General features: G+C 43.3%; 1 protein-coding gene across 1 annotated transcript in view; it reads left to right on the top strand.

Annotated features, from left to right (window-relative positions):
* LOC104156902 (NADP-dependent malic enzyme, mitochondrial-like) overlaps positions 1-14,087 on the top strand; it is a 28,603-nt gene extending 14,516 nt beyond the window's left edge. Inside the window, exons 3-5 of the mRNA XM_009698299.1 lie at positions 5,645-5,720; positions 10,855-11,016; positions 13,980-14,087. Coding sequence (XP_009696601.1) covers positions 5,645-5,720; positions 10,855-11,016; positions 13,980-14,087 — 346 coding nt within the window. The remainder of the gene's footprint in view (positions 1-5,644; positions 5,721-10,854; positions 11,017-13,979) is intronic.
* Positions 14,088-20,534: the final 6,447 nt, after the last annotated feature.

The raw sequence follows: 20,534 nt of genomic DNA, 5'->3' as shown, positions 1-20,534 counted from the left end.
TGCTATATACCAAACCCTGAGCAAGCCTGACCGTTGCAGTATCATCTGTAAACATTAGATAATGCTGTGCAAATACTTTCCTCCCTTCTGAGCAAGTATCTTTCTCTTCAGAGAGTAGTCCTTTTGGAGGAGTGAGAGAGGACAAGAAGGATGAAGCTGCAATAGTTGAGTGGAGTTTTTTGTGTTTTTCAGCTCCAGTCAGCTTACGAGATTTTGCGGTCCTTCTGGTGGTGTCTGTTTTCCTCCACAAGGACATAAATATACAAATAAGGTTCTATGTCAGCTAGTAAGGGAAATTCACATGAAGCAGAGTGGTGTCCTTTTGCTTCATGCTAGTGTACGTATGAGTGATCCAGCACCATCATCTGTTCTGCTCTTCTGTGGCTTTTGACCAGTGTGGTCAAGTTGGTGGATATAATTGCTGACTGTTATTCATATTTGGTAAGTGTAAAGAGGCCATTAATTGTCTGGATGTAAACAGGGAACCCAAAACCCCAGCACAGGACAAGACTGTAAGAGGAGCACAGCAGTGGCCAAAGAGGTTTTACATGGAGCTTGATAAAGCAAAGGCATTGATTGCATTTGATTGCATTAGATTTCTTTTTGATTGCATGTCAAGGCAAGTGGGGCAAGACAACACCAGGAGGGTTGCAATCACAGCCACACAAGCACTGGCAATTGCCAAGGAAAAGCTGTTAGGGAGAGGGAGGGAGACTTTTGGGTAGAAGGGAAGTGAGGAGAGATTTGGAGCTGTGAGGAAAGAAGTTGCATAATCTTTTTCACTCCCCTCTGTGTTTTGGGAAATGAAGCTTTGCGCATTCTCGATAAATAAACAATAGTGCTTTAGCGATAGCACCCCTGGCTCCATCATCCACTGTTTCTTCTAATGGGAAATAGCTCACAAAGCAGAATTGCTAACCACAAAGATCAGAAAAGGGAACAGTATTATGCCTTTTTGAAGAAATAACCACTCATTGAATGAAAGCATGAAAGAATATTTTTGTTTCCTAATACCTGAGACATGTTAAAACTTACTCCTTCCCAAATATCTAAAAGAAATTAATGTTATTCTGAAAAGCCATCACCAGTATCTGGTGATGATGGGCTTCCTCTGGGCATCAAATGTGCGCTGTCTCCCTTGTCCCTGAGCTCTTTCTGAAATGAGCCTTGCGGTTCTGAGATTGTGTTCATTGTGCATCTTTCAAAATGCCAGTCAGGATGGCCAAGATCTAACCAGTACTGAGCACCACAGCAGGATTCTTCCCATGGCTCATGTGGTACACTGTGTAGCTTTGTAATTCCTGGAGTACTTCCGTGAACTCAGCCAGGACAAAACCCGAAAAGAGAAGATGATGTCCCTGGCTTAGGGATGAGAAAAGGTCTTGTATGGTGTGGGTGAACATACCCAACCCTTAGATGGATTCTGCAATGATGATCTGCAGTCTGCTAGATCCTGCAGTCCAGTTTAGGCAGCTTGACTTGATTCGCTGAAATCCAGACAGAAATACTGCCTCAGTGACAAATTAAGAAGCTGTAACTCTCCTTGAAGTTTCCTGGAACCTTACAGACGTGCTCAGTGGCACAATAAAATCTAGTCTGACTTCCACCTTAACCCAAGGCAGCTGTAGTGAAGCCTGTGATGTTAATGGACTGAATAGGACTTAATGGACTGCAGCTCTGAAACCCTAATGAATGCAGGCTGGAGCCCTCCCCACTCTGAATTACCCCCACAAAGGTAACAGCTCTCTGAAGGTGACTATTTAGCCAGAAATAGTGGTACAGTGCGTATGTTCTGGCTTGACATTGCTGGGGCAGTTAATTTTTACTAAACTATTTCTTGTATTTTTGCCTCTATGCGTGTGTATTTGGCTTCCAGCTAACTGTGTGCATATCTGCTTCTTGGGGGGGGGGGATAAATACATACAATGACAAAGCCTACGTAGAATGGCAGGTTCCTGGGCACAGGTGAGTTTTCTGGTATGGAAAATCAGGTTGGGTGTTTGCCCCATCCAGTGCCCATGTTACGGGACTTGATCACAATGACTTATCTTTCTAGCATTTTATTTTAATTGAATCATTTTTATTGAGTCCCAAAGAGGAAAACTGCCTCATTGTCTTTTTGTTTCTTGGAAGCAATTTATCAACTGTAATCCCAAGAGAGATGGAGAAGGCATGATGATAAAAGCAGAATCTATTGCTTAGGTTGCATTCCTTTTTCAGAATGCTTAGGCTGCATCTTTTCCTCAGAAAAATCAAGTTACTTTGTTTTATTGCCACTTGAATGTTTCTTATTTACTACTTGTCCACATAGACCAACCTGTCCCTCTCAGTATTCAGAGCTCTGCCTTGCTCATACCAACCTTGCTGTTCTCAAAGGCACAAATAAGCTTTTACTCCTGTTACCTCTCCCATAACCTGTGTAGCCTTGAGAGAAACCTGGCTGCTACTCTTCCCTGTTCAGTCATCAGCAAACCTTTTGCCGAGTTCACTTTGTGAACACATCTGTTCCTTCTGCCTGCCTTGCAGAAGGGATTTTAGGAAAGATTAACCCTCTGCCAATTTGGGGCATTTTATTTCAACAAGTTGGCCAGCTCATCTCTGTGGGTAACTGTTGTCATCACGGGGGTGAGCACAGCTCTCCTGGGGATCATACAAAATGAGGACTTACTTGTGACCCCTGACTCCGAAGGCTGCTGTGTGCCTGTTTCTCTTTGCATCTTCTTAAAAACACAGTGAATTTGCTGAACTGCCTGTCAGAGTTGGTCGTTGCACACTCGCTCTGCAAAGGGACTTCCAGCTCACCACTACCAGGATCCCCTTCTGAATACTTGGAACACCTCATGGAGTCGGCAGAGCCTCGACCAGGTCCAGGAACGTGCTCCAGCTGGGTGCCTAAAGGCATTGGAAACTTTTGTGTTTTATTGAAACTGGGCCCTTGGCTCTTGGAGTCAGCGTTAGGGGAATATGAGGCTTGCTTAGGTATGTGCCCGCTTCCTGATGTGGTCCTGTCGGTGAGAGAGGTCACTTTCCCCAGAGGGATCACCATTTCTGCTCCTGAAGGTTTCTCTTCCAAAGCCGGTAGCGCCGTTAGTGTGTTAATTGTTAGTCTAAATTAAGCTATCCGATTTTGCCTGGAGTGAAGCAGGGAGCAATTGTTCACCTGAATTGCTCGATGCGTGTGACAGCTGACAGCGAGGTAAGCAGCTAGGCCTGGGGATCTGCTCAGCGGTGGGAGAGGAATGTGTGTCCGCAGCCAATTTTGCTTTCAGACAAGGGTCCACAGGAGCTAGCATACTCGATGGGGATTTGACTAACATCAAATAAACATAATATTAAGGAAGGGGACGTGAATTCTGAGAGGGGTGCCTCTCCATGCCTGGTGCTCAGTCACCGACCTGGCTATCTAAGCCAAGCCAGTCCTTCTTTAGGCAAAACCTACCCTGGTGATAGCTGTGAGAGCCCTTCTCCCAAGGAGCATAGTGAGAGCAGTCATCACATTTTGGAAGACCCAGGCTGAACTCTCTCTACTGCCAGATCCAGAGCAGGGATTGGAAACCAGCCCACTGCCCTCCCGAGACAACGGCCAGAGTCAGGAGCTCTTCGGCGGCAGTGGGTATCTGCCCTCTCCGCTTTGTACGAAACAACTCGCAATTCATCGAGCCGCAGGACTGGTGGTGGGCAGGCAGCTGGGTTTCAGCTTCTGCTGCAAGCACTGGATGTCTTTCAAAGGTTAAGTAGCCGGTGGGCTCCCTTCAGCACTGAAGAGATGTGAATGTGAGGCACGCAGCTAGAAACTTAAGTAGTAGATGTCTTTATTATGTATGGAAAATGTAACATTAAAACAACAACATTCTTTTTAAAAGCATATCATAACTTGAAGTATCTGCAATGATGTTACTAATTTGTGCTTTTAATTCCCAGTTAATAACTCCTTTCTAAACGTAGATGGCAGCAGTACAGTACCCCTTTTTTATGAAGATTGACATCTGTGAATACTGCCTTTGAGATAGGCCATGTGTATGTGATTACTTCGTTGGTTACTGGGCACAGTAAAGAATTATGCTGAATAAATGAACCATTACTTTCCTTTTTTTGCAATCCTTATCTTTCTGTGTGATTGTGACTTGGTCAGTGTTGAAGTCAGCACTTTTATTTTTCTTCTTTTCAAAGTAAAGGGCTTTTTAATTAGAAATCCCACAGTTGACTGTGGGAAGATATCTGCTCCCTAGAAGAGCCCTGAGAGAAGTCCTTGCTGGAGAGAGTAGCCCAATTATGTTTGATTATTCATCACTCATATGGACTTACAATGGAGGTTGTTTTCAAGCTTTTTCTACCTAATATTTCACATTAGAACCCCAAACCGTGACCGGATCTGAACTTACTGGGGCTCAGCAATAGTAGAGAGATGTAAGCAGCCAAAATGCATTTCTCTGTTGTTCCAGCTGATACTAATCACTGGCACAACTCTTGCTTTTGTAAGCAGATAACAAGGCAAGGAAAATGGGTGCCTCCTCCTGCCAAGAGGAGTCCTGGAGTTAGAGCCCTTGATTTGTGCTGATTAGAGACCACTGTGAGCAATATAAGCAATTGCCCTGAGATATATGGAGGAGACTGCTTCTTTGGGGTTAGTGCTGTCTAAAAGGAGCTTAAAAAATTATTTTTTTTTTAAAAAATCCCAAAATATCTGAGCTGATCAGTTTGACTGAGAGATCAGTCCATGTGAATACTACTATCCTGGGTATTGGAAGAATCCCTGCTAAGGATGCTATTTTTGATAATAACAGCAAAGAGGAGAAAAATAAGCCACAAGTCTAAAACATGCTTGAAGAATGCTGTTTTCCAGTTCCTAATTTTATGAAAAAGAAGGCATTTTTGTTTAAAGCTTGAAGACCTTTGTGTTGAGAAGTGATTAGCCTCAGTGCAATCAGGTATGCTATTGTCCATGTAAATACTTCATACTGAGGTTTCATCCAAACATTTAGTTTTCTGTTTCACTTCTCATAATTTTTGGTGGTTTTCATTTGGTGAATGCAAGCATCAAAAACTGGGGTCAGATATTCAGGAAAAAAACAGTGTTGTGAGGGCAGGTTTGGCTTGGTCAAAGCAAATGCCATGGAAAATATTGATTCAATGGAATCCAGTTGGAGCTCTGTTGACTAGAGAGGGGACCCAAAAAGTCTGTCTAGCTCTGCAATAGCCATCCACATGATTGACATTGGTAGCTGGGTGAGAAGGATCATGCTTTTACTGTTTGAACGGCCAGCAATAAGCTCCCCGGGAAAGAACGTGTAAAACTGTCAGTCTCATCTGCGTTTATCAGAGTTATTTTAACTAGAAAACTCTTCTGCAGTAAGGCAGAGTTTGCTCCCCAAAGCAAAGGCATTTCACAGGGGTGAAGTGTGCAACACCGGTGGCTGTTGTGTGAAGTTGCCATTAAGGGTCTTGAGCCTTGGGGTTTTGAAATGAGAATTTAACTTGTTATTAGCAGTCCCTTGAGGTCTCATTTCCATGTCAGTGAATTGCCTGGTTTTGTGCTCAGCAGCTCATTTCTCTGCATTTTCAAGTTTCACCTGTTTTATTTTATCTTGGAGTTAGTAATTTTATTACAAGGCTTATTTTTCTTCTTTTTTTTTTCCTTTCTTAGGGGGTTGTTTATCACCATCCATGACAAAGGCCATATTGCAACAATGCTAAACTCTTGGCCTGAAGAAAATATTAAGGTATGTGGCATGTCTTCTGTGGACTGGGAAATTACAGGGAGTTGAGTGCAAAATGGGATATTGAATGGAACTGCTTGGCATTATTTACAGAATTGCCTAATTAAAAGGACAGGCAAAGAATTACTCCCTTCCTCAGAGAATTTCCAGGCTGGACTTCAGTTCAGCTTCAGGTTCCAGCCCAGGTTGGATTTAAGAGACTCTGTCATGTGTGTATGTAGTCAAGAACAACTTTATCAAAGGTAGCAGGACCTTGGTCAATAAAAAGAGTGTGCATGGTAATAAATTTGTACAGAATAGGGGTTCTAGTGAAGAAGTAAGATATTTGTGTTGAAGAATTGTTTGGCTAACTTGTAACTTGTTAGATGTACCAAAGCTCTTTAAGATATCTCTGTAACTGACTTGCTTGTAGGACTCCTTCCCAAATCCAATGAGTCATGCAGCATCCAAAACACTGGCAACTCTGCAAATAATGTTTGATATCCAGCAGCTGAAAATGTTACTGACACCCCACCCAAAAAGTGATCTTGTGAAGTGTTTTTCACTAGACCTCGGGGCTGGGCAAGCCCCTGGCATGAAATAAAATCAACACTTAAGACAGGTCTTGCCAGTCACCTCCTTCCATCAGGCTGAAAGTACGTGTGCCTGGGAATTGCCCTGGCTGTTGACAGAGCTTTGGTCCCCTATCAGTCAGCTGTTTCTTCCAGGAACAAAGGTTTGGCAGCTGAGAAAATCTTGCAAGCTTTTTCCATTTCTAAGGGGGAAAAAAAAGAAGAATTTAGCATGCTTCCAGAAAAAGTAGTCATGTTCCTATAATCTTGTCTTTGGAACCATGGAGAACAGATACAAACTAGATACTTTGTCCTTGCTCTGTCCAAGGATCTCAGTATTTCCATTTGTTTCTGACTCAGGACTGTGAGCAGAACTCATTATGGCTAATAGATATGTTTTTGCAGATGGGGAAACTGGCACAGAAAGATTAGAGACTGTTGTTGAAACAGCCCCGTCTGGCACCCAAAACAGACCATAGGAAGGGCAGTGGTCCATGGAAGAGATTCAGACTAGCTACCTTCTAGGTTTGCCAGACTACAAAGGCAGCTAATTTCATCAGTATCGCTGTTTTGGACCACAGAGTTCCCTGTGTCTTTGTACACAAACTTCTTCGTGCCTGAACTGGTAGGCACTGGAACATTTGAGATTTTGAGATAAGTAGGGAGGCACCTGGACTGCACCTGGAGGGACCCAGGTTTTTTGAAAAGGCTGAGCACCAGCTCCAGTAAGTCCCATTAAAGACAGTGAAGAAATACCTGGAGATGCTGCCCACATTTTGCTTTGTGGCTTGTTAGAGCTTTGTGGCAACAGCATTTACTGTGGAAATGGGAAATCTGGGTCGTAGGCCTGGATCCTCTGCCTGGAATGGTGCTCTGCTTAGCTTAGCAAAGCCCCAGCCAAGCTCTGATGTGCCCCACCTCTACCCCACCTGTTGAAGCTGGGCTGCTCTGAAGGAATCACAGTGCCAGAAGCAGAACAAGTGAGAAGCAGCCATTTCTGAACATACTCCTGTGGGGGTTTTGTGTCTTTTCCAGAGTGGCTAATGATTCCTGCCATGAAGAAACATCTGATGAAATGCCGACAGTCCTCATCAGTGTCTCCCCTTGCTAGTTTTCTCTCTGGTTCCTTAATCTTGTACTCTTTTCTGCACGATGGCCCAGCTAAAGCATGAGGAATGCAGGGAATCATACAGGATAGCATTGTGGTAGGGTGTCATCCTGGCAGCTATGAGTTCAAATTACTTCAAAGTGAGGATAATCTAGAAACCATATATTCTATGCAAGGACAAGTGTGCTGCCATGCTAGCTACTGCACAGGCCTTCCCTCCCTCCTTCCCTCCCTCCTTCCATAGGATGCTCACCCTAGAAGTGCACTCAGCATCTTGAATCCCCATCAGGATTATGGCTATACTGGGCTGTTCAAACTCATCCTTCCATGTAGTGTTTCCCATTGGTGCACTCAAGGCCGAGTATCAGTTCATCCCGTAAAGGCTGACGTCATGCAATCAATACAGAGAACTGGGAATGCCAAGAGCAGCGCTTGCCTCTCTGCGTTGCCTCGGCAGCTTGGAGGTCATCGTAGTGCTCTGGATCACGCTGCTGAACCACACGCCTCCTCCTTAGGCATTGCAAAACTGGGTGAGCTACCTACATTGGGTAACTGGATACAGGCTGTGGTCCAGAGTCATCTCAGCATCAGCTGCCTGAAGACTCAGTGCCTAATCTCAGTTTGTGAGTACTTCTGCAGTAATCAATGAAGAAGGAGATGAGCATCTTCAAAGAGAAATACCCCTTTCATCCCTTCCCAAAACAGCTGCTGGAGGGAGGAGATGCACTCTGGACGTTTCCGTCTCTCCCCATCAGCTATCAAAGAAGTTTGGAAACCAGTTAGATGATTGGCTTAAACTGCACACCTAACCTTTAGCCAAAGGCTTGACTAGAGTCATCAAGAAAATTTGTAGCACAGCTGGAAGCAGAAAACAGGTTCCCAATTGTTAAACCAGTGGTCTGGTTAGAAGGGTCTGTCCTGCTCAGCCAGAGATTAATGTCCGGTTTGTTGAGTTCTGATCACGTGAACGTAACCGATTAAAAACATTGCTTTAATGTGCTCGTGTATCAGGTACCCACTGAAACTTTGTGCTTTTTTTTTTTTCGGTATTTTTCAAATCCAAAGAGCTACAATCAAATGGGGATCCAGTTTCTCCTCTCTGACACAGATAGCAATGAACGTCTCCCATGCTGTATTTTCTGTTCTCCTGTATTTTTCAGTGTTACCTTGAGGAGCTTTGGTACCTATAGAGTGCAGCACATTTAAGGCTGAAGAAATTTTCTCTCTCTGATGGATATCTAAGTGCTATCGAGAAGTTCTTAGGTTTGCCTGAGACTACTTACTTGTTTGGATGAAAGAGGATATGTGCCCCAGAGAAATATTTTGATTCATTAGAACTTAATTATTTTTTTAAAATATTTCTCTGCATAGTTAAGCATTTAACTCCTTTTCATATAATTTGCATCAGTTTCAGGATAAATCTGTAGCAGTGCATGTGCTTGCTGCTTTTCGAATTCCCATTACTGCCTTCCAGTCCCAATTGCATCTTCTGGGTGTGGTAAAGAAGTGAGCACACACCCAGAAACAGATGGAGCCCACCCAAAAAGAGACTTTCCCATTGCTAGCACTTTGCATTGACTCAGAAGGAAAAACAAATAGGAGAATGTTCAAAAATAGAGGCGGATAAGTGTATCACTGCCATGACTGAATTTCCCGTGTCAGGGATTGTCCAACCTCTAACCTAAGGATAGGTGTACAGTCCTTTTAATTTTAATAGGTTTTTCATTGAAGGATCACTTTTAGGAATTCTGACTCCTGGTGACAAGAAAGTGGCACCAGCACAACAACAAATATTCTACATATAGGAGACCATTTCAATATACACATTTCAAAATAATCCCTATTACACATACTGGTTGTCACTATTATTATGTGCATTGCAACCTGGAATGTATCATGCCTCAAACTACCAGAGTTTGGCTCTTTTGACTAGAGGGCAAAACAGATGTAAAAGGCAGAACAGATGCATGTGTCCTCTGTATCTGTAGTTTCTCCTCAGGCTTATTGCTGAAACAGTGGTTTAGGTTGAGGGAGAAAATAGCCTTGTGATGTGTATATAGTTTATGTTGAATAAGAAACTGAAACAGGTGAGTACAATTCTTCCTGAAATAGGAAAGTGCAGCAAGAGATTTATTCCATTCCTAAACAATGAAGTGCTTCTCCATCGCAGCAATAAACCAATGCATCTTTAATATCCCCCGCTTCCCAAGGAGGAACATCTGTTGAGATAGCTTCTAATCTCTCATTCTCTTATTTCTCACTAAAGGACATGCATGTGAATGTCCTATGTCCTAAGTTTAGCGTTAACTTTGCAGATCAGCAAATAAAGAACTTCTCTGCAGTCGTCTTTGAAATCCAAGCTAGACTTTGTACTTGAGTCCCCCACAGTCTGATAAACCATTTGATTTGAGCGCTCTGTTCTCTGAAGTGCTGGGACAGTGCTGAAAGCTGAGGTTTATTATTGTATTTACAACTTTTTTTCCCACAGTGAGACTAGAGACCAGTATATTCCTGTTCTTACAGGATTTCAGAACTGCCCCAAAGAGTGCCTGGCCCTGGGGACAAAACCGACAAACAGAGTAGTTCACCTGAAAATTGGGAAGTTTTGTTGGATCTGCTTGGTCATTTGCCTCCTAAGGACTTGATGATGTACAGTGTGGGTTGAACAGCTCAACTTTAGGCTTTTAATTTAGACAACATTAAGCAGGCTTTTACTTCCCTTCTTATTACAATGAAATGATACCATAAAAAGAAAAAGCTACAATTACAGATCAGAGATTTTGGTGAGGTAGCACGTTACAGTATTACTGAAATGCAAAAGGCCAATTGCACAAAGAACTAAATGGTAATTTTTTAACTCCCAAGTGGGTGGGAACGAAGGTCTGATATTAAACACACAGCATGGAGCCCCTCTGCAGCCCATGCTGCTGCCCGTGCTGATGGCTTCTCTCTACCTGCCTTGTAGTCAGGGGGACCAGAGGCAAAGGGACCCAGTTGTAATGAGTTTTGGGTTGATTATCTGATGTTGGCTACTCCACAGCTACTCTACAACGGTGTGAAGACATGAGCTTGTTAATTCTGCAAATGTGGTTTATAAGCACAAACACTTTTGTACAGAGCTCTTTTTCCAGAAAAAGAGAGGAAAAATCAAGGCTAGATCTCTTTTGTGATGCTTCTTGTTATACAGCTGAGGATGCACAAAAAGCCATGCTGGTTGGGCTCTGCTACAAGTGAACTGAAGTGTTGGCAGGCAGAGCTGCTGCTCTTCCACACTGCGAGCAGCTACCCATTAACCACATTATCTCTGCCCCCAAAAATGAACAGCCCTCTATCACTAATTAACATGGTGTCATGTAGAAGGACCAAATATCCATTGCACAATGCAACTGCAAAATGGCATCGATGTGAAGACAGTGGAGCTGGTTCTGCTTCTAGAGCCTTGGCAACACCATACAACAGTCTCTTTTGATCCTCCTAGGCTATCGTGGTGACAGATGGAGAGAGGATTCTCGGTTTAGGAGATCTAGGAAGTTATGGCATGGGTATCCCAGTTGGGAAGCTTGCTTTGTACACAGCTTGTGGTGGAGTTCACCCACAACAGTGTCTCCCTGTCCTGCTGGATGTTGGCACAGACAACGAGGTAAGACAGTTTTTCATAAATCTGACGGAAGGGGAGAAAGAATTGAGATTAGTCCGTAAATGAGGCCCTAGATGCCGAGGCAAAGCCGAAGACATCCAAGATGAGACGATGGCTAGACCAGCACTGCAGGGAAGTGGGCAGGTTTCATTCCTGTTTGATGCTCAAGAAACCCTTGCTCTTATGGGGAACTGAAATAAACACTAAGTAGCCTCATGGTCCCCTGGTGAGAAGACTCAGAGTGTCGCCAGTTGGAGCTGAAGGATCAGCTCCTCCTTTCAGTGTGGCAAGGTGAGTTGAAAGATTTTGTACAGGAAGTCCCGGATTTATTCTTCCTCTGGTAATTGTAAGAAAACAGGCAGATACTCGTGTCTGCGTAGAGGTGACTGTATTCCAGAAAATGGAGAATCCCTAGTGGGTGGTTTGGGGATGATTAATTTCAGTGTTTTGTCAGATTGCGCACTTTACTGCACACTGTAACCAGACAAGAGGACTCCATCTGTTTTCAGATTTTTGCCTTATGACTCTGGCTCAGAAAGGCCAAAGTGCAACATTTTAGCAATGCCAGAATGGACATCTGTGAGGATGTCTTTTTTAAAATGAATATCCTATAGTTATTTGTGATGGCCTAGGTTTGTCCGTTTTTTTAAAATGTGTTTGTGCCTCACTTGACCCCAAGTAAACCAAACACGTGTTTCTTGAGAGAAATAACAAATCTGGGGTATAAGAGCTTTGAGTTTATGTATGAAAGCAAATGAGTGCCGACATTTTCAAACGTGCCTATGCTCACTGGAAAGCTAGATTTTCTGCACCTTTTTCACTCCAGACCCAAGTGTCTCACACTGGACACTTGAAAAGAATGAAAGCAAGCAAAATTAGTGGCCACAGATGATGTCTGGGATGAGATTCCCAATTACCTCTTAGGTCTCTGGTCCCAGGATTATTTTATCCCTTTAGCATAGTGGCCTGTCATGGACTTACGGAATATAGGATGTGCTCGTCTCAGCCTGAGCCACGGTCTTTCCTGAAAAGTGGGATCTCTGAGTTCAGACCCTCTGAGGCTAAAGCAGGAATTAAGGCTCAGTCTCTCACTTCTTGGAGTTTCCAGTCAATAGAACATTGTACTTGACTTTGGCTCCCTCATCTCTTCCTTCTCCTCTGTGCTGATCTGCACGCCACCGAGTGTCAACTCTGAGCCCTGGAGCAGGAGCTCCCCTCCAGAGGGACCTGGGTGCAAGTGCTTCCTTTGCCATGGGAAGCTTCTGACCATGTATCACCATCTGTTTCTATCTCAGCATCCAGCGGGACACTAAAATCCAAAGTGGCACCAATAATTTTTAGGCATCTCCAAGGGTCAGATGGTGTCAGAGAAAGGGACTCTCAGGATCAGTCTTGGGGACTTTTGTTCTGCCCGAGATCAAGCGTATCTTATGTGTCCAGGAACAACTTGGTGAAGCCCATTTCCCCAGCTGGGATTAATATATAGAACTTGCTGTTTTCCAGCAATGTAAACACTATATTTCCTCACAATATAAATAATTTGTTTATTTATTTAATGGCTTTCTTGTGTGCATAAACCCAGCTTAACCCAACCCTAAGCATGTCCTCCAAGCATCCTGCCCCACGACTAAACTCTTACCAGTGCCGAAATAAGACACCTCCTGTAGGCGTTCATCCTGTGCATCTCTGCCTGTTAATATATGTTGAGCCTAGAGTGATGGTGTTGCTAACACAGGCACCTCAGGTAGAATGGAGTAAATATAGCAGTCATACTATATTTTTAGCATCAGTTCCCAGCTTGTCTTTCTGACAGTCCATAATATTTTGTATACTCTTTCAGCAAATCAGTCTCTTTTCAGAGCTTGGCATTTCTCAGCTTGCCAATGGGAGAATTTTATATTCCATAAGCTGGCCCCAGAGCACATGGCACTATAGGAGCAATCAGTGAAGTAATGCAAATGGGTCTGCTTTCTGTTTCATGGTCCTGAAGAGTTAATTTATCAACTCAGAGGAAAACCTCTTTCATCTTTCCTTCTAAGGGAAAACAGCTGTGGCTGTAAAACCAGATCTAATTTTAGTATACCTGCCAATATTTAGGGCCCATATGGCTGCAGGACAATAGGTTTGTGATGGCTCATCCCCTTCTGTGGACAATTCAGTTCCTGAAATTGGAAAGGAAATAGAGTTGCTTCGCAGTGACTCACGGAGATGTTGGCCCACCTGTCTTCTGCCACTGTTTGTCCTGTAATTTTTCCCAAAATATGTGCTGTTTCTGTGCTGACCCAGTCCTTTTTAGGTGGCTTAGGAGTCCTGACTTAACACTTGCTGGGTTGGTAGGAGGAATGGCCTGGGTTTTTATTCCCAACAGGAGCCAAAAAGTAAAGTAATCTGTTTTATGAAAATATTTTGCCTTGACACCTGCAGATAACTGGAGGTGAGGACTAGGTAGGTACAGAGCTGGGGAACATTTTGGCATCTTATCACTGGTTCTGGTTAGCTCAGGGCTGGCACCTAAAGGTCTATATGACACATGTCATTTCAGGTTACTTCAGACGATCTTCATTGCTCAAAACGCTGTTTATGGTCAACAGCTTTCCTGGTAACCTCAGTGCAAAATTAAGAACGGATTGAACAGTAAGCACTTCCCACGCAAGGTCAGTTTTATTCACTAGGAGTGAGACACCTTGGCAGGGAGCCATGGTAGAGCTGTTCTGGGGATGTAGAGCTTCATTTCCTATGGCAGTCAAGAAGCATTACATCCCTCTGACTTTATTTACACAAAAAGATAGTCCGTAGCTTCATACAGAAACACTTTCTGCTCAGGAAGAGCTGTGTGAGCTGGCCTTCACTTCATAGTAAGTAAAATTAATATGACCACAACAGACAAACTTTTTGGGTAGGATGGGACATAAATCTCCATTCATTCATGGAAGAGAAGATGTCAACAGAATTGCTTTGTGTCCTAGGCTCTCCTGAGTGATCCACTCTATATTGGACTGAAACACAAGAGGGTTCGTGGGAAACAGTACGACGAACTGATTGATGAGTTTATGCAGGCAGTTACCAACAAGTAAGTGGGATTATATACATGGCTCCTCTGGGCTGCTTCCATTTAAGAACAAATGTTGCAACTCGTGAAATAAACATTAGTATAATTGATCGAGCAAAGAAAGGTCATTTAAATGCAAGTCTCCTGGGTGGTCTACAAATGACTCTTTGTGCTTGAGCACTCTGTGTCAAAAATATTTGTCTTCAGAGAATTGAAATGGGACTAACTATTTATAACCATTTCCTGTCCATATAGGCCAGAGGTGTCAAACGTATGCCCTGTGGGCTGTATCTGGCCTCCATCATGCATTTATGAGCCTCATTCAGCATCAGCAGAATCTAAACTTTAGATTGTTTACATTTTGTGAAGGAAGTCTCTAGCTTTCACCATTGTGAAGGAAATAATCTAAATGGAAATGGCATGTTACTCCACATGGTGATGTCTGTGGGAGTCTGCAGACTGCCTGTCCGTCGCTTTGTTAAAAACAGGAGCTTCCCTGCTGACATTTAAGTCTGTGGAGTGAGAAGGCGAGGATTATAAGCACTGTCTTTTTAACGGTGGGACAGACCAAGCGCATATTTCCATTCTTACTTACTAGCTGGGATAGAGGGTTTCTGATGCAACTGCCCACTTACGGTGTAAAGATACTTGCTGTCAACCAGTGCTATAGCCTCTATATTTGTGAATATGAACATGATAACACTGCCTTGCCTGTTTGATTAAAAATACCTAAGGGTGACTGCAGAGAAGAGAATTTTGTGTTTGTGCTCTGGTTTGTCCTCCTTTATATTTAATAAGAAAGCTTGACTGAAATGTCAATTGATTACAGTGTAGTATTATGTTAGATGCTTGTCAGTTATCTAGGGGGAAGAAATTCTTGCAGGCCAGAAAATTGGTAAAATACAACTGGGAAATCACAAGAGGTTCTATAAGTAGAAAAGATTTAAGAGTTGTCAGGGCTGATTTGTGGGGGTTTTGTTTGTTTTGATTGTAGTCACTAATTAATCCTTCAAGGAAACAATCTCAGTTCCCTCTGGCCAGGAGACCACAGGAGTATTGCAATGTTGGGGGTGATAATAGAATGGGAACAATAGAACGAGAACCCAGATGATGATCTTGGCCATCATAAGTTTGGCTCTGAGATTTATGCTTGTGGTCTTAAATGCAAAGCTCCTTGCACCCACTGCTGCTGCGATGTCAGTGACAGGGCCAGAAAGACAATTTGCTTTTTCTATGCTTGCTGCTGGAAAGGAAGGATTGGCTGTTATTTTTCTGTGTTTAGTTTACATGAGCTAATCTCCACATTGAAGGGAGAAGACACTGAGCCATGAAACAATGAACTCTTATCTTGGGAGGAGGTGATGTCATGTCTAATGCTTTCATCCAAGTACTGCGAATCAAGTTCCTGGGGCGCCTGTCCCAGCTTTTCTGTTTCTCTTAGCCAGGATGAATTGCTTGAACACAGTAAGCCCCCAAAAAGTTCTCTGCAAAATGGAGCTGAGAAATTCAACTTTGCACTTCTCCATTCACATCTGTAAAGTATTCGTAGATCCTTGAGTGAAAGGAGCCATTACCCTGTATTATCATCCTGAGCACTTTAAAGCATTGTGGGAGCATGATCTTCTGTGAGCTCTGGGCTGGTGAATAATCCTGCTATCAGCCTGTGTTTGGCAAACTTATATGAAACAGATTCATTTGGTCTCAAATTTCCGCTGGAATGACTGGACGCAACCCAGTAGGAACTCTTACTTCTGTTACGAAAGGAAGCAGAAATTGTTCAGAAGGTCAAGAACATGCTGCTTTATTGTAGCTTGCTTCCACGTATGAGAAAACCTGTGAGTACGAACTGCTGTGATCTTTGGTCTGCTGTGATTTCTTATGCAAGTCTATAACGACACATGCATATTCAGTTATTTGGGGAGGAAACTTTTAGCTTGCCACAAATCTCTTGCAATTTGGGGGTTTCCTTTTCAGCTTGATGTTCATGCTGAAATTCTGTCTGCTTCCTGAGGGTACTTCAACTTCTCATAGAAACCATTTGTCAGTTCCTCTGCAGGACTGCCTCCCACCCTGTCAAATCACTGCTGGCTCAAGGGACATTTGTCACTGAAGTGGAATGTGTCAGAGCCCACAAGAAAGCCAGGGGAGTGAAGATTTACTGTTCTAATGGAATAATAATATCAAACAGATGTCAAATTTCTAGAGCTGGAGACCTCTACAATCAGCAGAAAGGGTTCCTGGTCTCATGATAGCCACCTAATAATGAAGCGAGGAGCATGTCAGAGGCCTCAGAGTTAGCACTTAGAATATTTTGAAATAAAGCGCGACTTCTGGGCAACTGTAGAAAGAAAAGCCCTTTCTAAACCAGCCGGATAAATTTCTGCATTTTCCTGCTGCCTAAACCTCTATTCACTACTCTTTCACCTAAAACACATGAAATGACTGAGCTCTTTAACAAGAGCTCCAAGGTATGTGTTTTGCTCCTCTTGGGAGGCAACTATGTGCAAAATTTGGCCTGTTGAGCCTAGCCTATAACTGAATGAAGCAGCCTGACAAATTGCTGTTTTCTCACAATGAGTAATATGCTTTGTATGGGGAAAATACACTGCTTCAGTTTTTCCTCTCCTCAGTTACCATGGCAAAGGGCAAGTCAGTCTTATTCTTGAACTGGTACATTTTTGTAGGCTGGAATAAATATTCATCTAAAGCGTCCAAGGATCATAATCAGAGTAACCCACAGAATTTCTGGGGCTTGCCTGTATGAGCAAATTAAGGTTAAAATCAAAACACCATGGGAGATGTGTTGTCTGGGCTCTGAGGGGCTTCAGCCCAGCATCTACAGTAACAATATGCATTAATCCTCAGACTCTCTTTCAAAGTGAACTACCACTGGAAATTTTTTTCCTCCTCCTCCTTTTCTCTTAAAATGGTATAGAAACTGGAGACTGGTTCCTTATCTGTTCTGTTCCATTCGCTCTTTCTGTAGTTTCATCATACAGTAACGGTGCAGCGTGGTGGCTCCCGATGTCCCGAGGTGTTGACCGATGGCCTGTCCCCAAGCTCCAGCCTCCATTTCAAATGCCGGCCTCAGACGTTTGCCAGCAGATGCTGAGCATGCAGCCTGAGACTGTACGAGACGCAGTTCCCCACACCAGCAAACTGTGTCGCAGAAGCCTCATTAAGCTGTCATAACTTCACTCCCCTTTCCTTTCCCATCAGTGCTTATTAACAGGGTGACCAGGGAAACAGAAGCTTTCTATCAGCTTGTGCCATATGGCAGAGCACAGAAGGGCATCAGGAGATCAAGCACTCAGTTTCTCAAAATGGGAGAAGAAGGAAAGTAGCTCTGCTGAGTTTGTTTTTCCTTGTGCTTGTTTTATACCTGATTTCTCTTTGCTTAATCCCTTCCCAGTACTTTTACCCACAAACATACCAAGTCAGGTCCCATGTGCTCTCCGGTAAGCAGTCTGCTCCACAACAAGCTGCCTCTGTTTCAGCAGTTCTCCAGGACCGTGGATCACAAATTCACCAGCACCTTTCAAAAACAAAATTACCAGTACAGATGCTCTAGATATTTATTGAAGTGCTGTCGTTATTTATTCAGATGCTGTAGTTAACTTGGCTAATTGATCCTGAAAGACTAGGCTCAAGTCTCTGGGCACCACTGGCCTCCACAAAGCCCTCACGTAATACTGCTCACTCCTAAATTCCCTCAGCATCTGTCTGTCTGCTAGGAGATCTGCACGCTATCGTCACCAGTGCTTTAGCAGGGCTGATGGTATAGACAGACTCCAGCCTTCATGGGAATACAGGGTGGATATTCTCCCTGCCCATCTGCCCCAGTTGCCATGCCCAGAGGGACTCTGACACCATCCAGAAGGGAGAAGTGATGGTGATGGGAAGAGCCACCCCTGCTGTCCAGTAGCCTGGCTTGATATGGGATGAGCTCATCAGCCAGCTCCTATCATCGGCTTTTAGCCACTGGATGATATTTAAAATCAAAGAACAATATTTAAGTTTTATTAGCTTGATTTTCTGCTACTGAGGAATGATTGAGCTCCAGATGTGCTGCTACAGGATCTCTGTGGTAATGGAATTTTATTACCTTGCCTTCAAATCATTCGGGATAACGCATTTACAGATGTCGAAAAGCCATCTGCCCTAGGCTTTCTGTCTGAGCTTTCCACCTAAGCCAGGTTTACCACAGCTGATTTAGAAAGATGTAGCTGGAGGAGATCTGTCTGAGTGGGGAAGGCAGGTGATGAGGCTCCATTCCATGTTGTCTGTCAGAGGGTGACTCAAGGCTACATCTGAGGGTTAGCACTAATATGATTGCATCTCCTGCTTATGCCCTGCTCCTAAGAAGCCTTGTACCTCCAGCTGCAGTCATTCCTCAGACCCACTGCCAGGAGGATGACGTCATTTTGCATAAAAATACAAGAATAGCCATATCAGCCATTAGTGCTGGTCTTAGTGCTTGGAAGTCATGAGATATGCTGTGCAAAAGGGCTGGTTTGGGTTGTTTGGTTGGGGGTTTTAGCTGCTGTAAGAACTACAATGAAGGTTGACTATGATTTTTCAAGATTGTTTTTTCCAAGAACTCTGTGATTGATCTTGGCATGATCTTGCCCCATATCCTGTCTCGAAGAGTAGCTCATAGCAGATGCCCTGGCATATGACTAAGAACAGCCAGCATGCAATCCTTGGCATACTCCCCAGCTTCCAGTAATGTGAGATTCAGGGATTTCCTGCTATCTTTTTGCTTCAAGGGTCACTTTTGTTGACTTAGCACTCACTGAATCCACAGCAGGCTCTATGCCTCAGAGCGTGGTGGTTGTGTTTCTGTTGGCAGAAACCTAGTGAGACTCCTGCCCGACATTAGAAATCATCGGCAGCCTGAGATGATGGTAAGGCAGGCAGCAGTTCCTGTTGGGTTCATTGTGCAGATCTCTGGCATGGGATTTCTAAACCTAGGACCTAGAGCTCTAAATTTTGTATTGGCTACAATACAAAAGGCTACAACTTTTTACAAAACTCACATCTATTGCCTCAAAACCACACATTCTAGCATCAAAGTATTTGCCTCAGTCATGACGACCGTCATAACTGCTACATCTACTGTAACAGTCGTGACCTCTAATGTGGATCCTTGGGTCCAACTTTCACCATGCTGTGATTAACCTGGCAATCAATGAACCTTACTCACTACATTTCAATTTCAAAACAAAGTTAGATATGCTGATGTTTTCTAACTTACCTCTTCATCTCTCCTTCTAACACTTTTAGAACTATTTAATGATATAAATAGTGCTGTTAAATCACATCATGGTACTGAGTGAGAGTTTGAAGGTTTTTTTCAGTAGATTCAGAATCAGAAGGTCAACATTTAATTTACAGAAATTTAATTTTCATTGCCATTTTTTTAAGGGAAAACTTGCCTTACTCTTAGCTATATGGAAGCCTTAAAAATGAAAGGCTTCTTGCACAGGTCAACTTTTAATTTACAGAAATTTAATTTTCATTGTCATTTTTTTAAGGGAAAACTTGCCTTGCTCTTAGCTGTATGGAAGTCTTAAAAATGAAAGGCTTCTTGTGATGTTAAGTGTAACATCTATCTGCAGCCTGTAAGCCCACAAATGTTGTAAGCTCTCCCTGTAAACAATAGTGCGCTTGCCTGGCCCTGTGCCTCCAAGTATTTAATTTACAGAAATTTAATTTTCATTGTCATTTTTTTAAGGGAAAACTTGCCTTGCTCTTAGCTGTATGGAAGTCTTAAAAATGAAAGGCTTCTTGTGATGTTAAGTGTAACATCTATCTGCAGCCTGTAAGCCCACAAATGTTGTAAGCTCTCCCTGTAAACAATAGTGCGCTTGCCTGGCCCTGTGCCTCCAAGTAGTAAAACTGTCTTGCTGTTATCTCTTTACCTATCTGGGTTTCCTCTTCTTGGCCAGAAACACATACAAATATGCAAACAGTGCAATCCTGAAGTAAGATTTCCGAGACATGAATGACAGTAGAAAAGCCTTAGCCTTCTGGGACATGCTTATGCTTTTGTGTAACCCTGCCTATTGCAAAGAACCCAACAACCACACCAGAGTGTCCACTTGGGCTATCAGCAGACTCAGAGGTGGGAAGGAACTGGATCTCCAATAGCAAGAATGAGCCTGGCCCTTGTACCCTTTCTCGGTGGGATGAACAAAGGTACTTTTTTCTCTCTAAGCCTCTTCTTAGCTGGGCACCAGTGTTTGCTTGTTTAAGATTGCTGGTTCTGTCTCTGTTTCTAATGTAGATGAAAGCGTATCTTGTTTTGTGCCTTGAGTCAACCTTGGTGTCAGATGACACAACAGTCTAGTTTTCTTCCACTCTTGTGTGTGAAAACTCAGTTTGCAAAGACCTTATGGGAATGAGTTGCCTTTTCTCTGAGTCATAGAATCATAGAATGGTTTGGGTTGGAAGGGACCTTCAAGACCAT

Source organism: Cariama cristata, unplaced genomic scaffold (assembly GCF_000690535.1).
Source record: "Cariama cristata isolate BGI_N322 unplaced genomic scaffold, ASM69053v1 scaffold21874, whole genome shotgun sequence".
Taxonomy (NCBI): domain Eukaryota; kingdom Metazoa; phylum Chordata; class Aves; order Cariamiformes; family Cariamidae; genus Cariama; species Cariama cristata.
The sequence above is the reverse complement of the archived record's forward strand: the minus strand, read 5'-3'. Positions and strand labels throughout refer to the sequence as shown.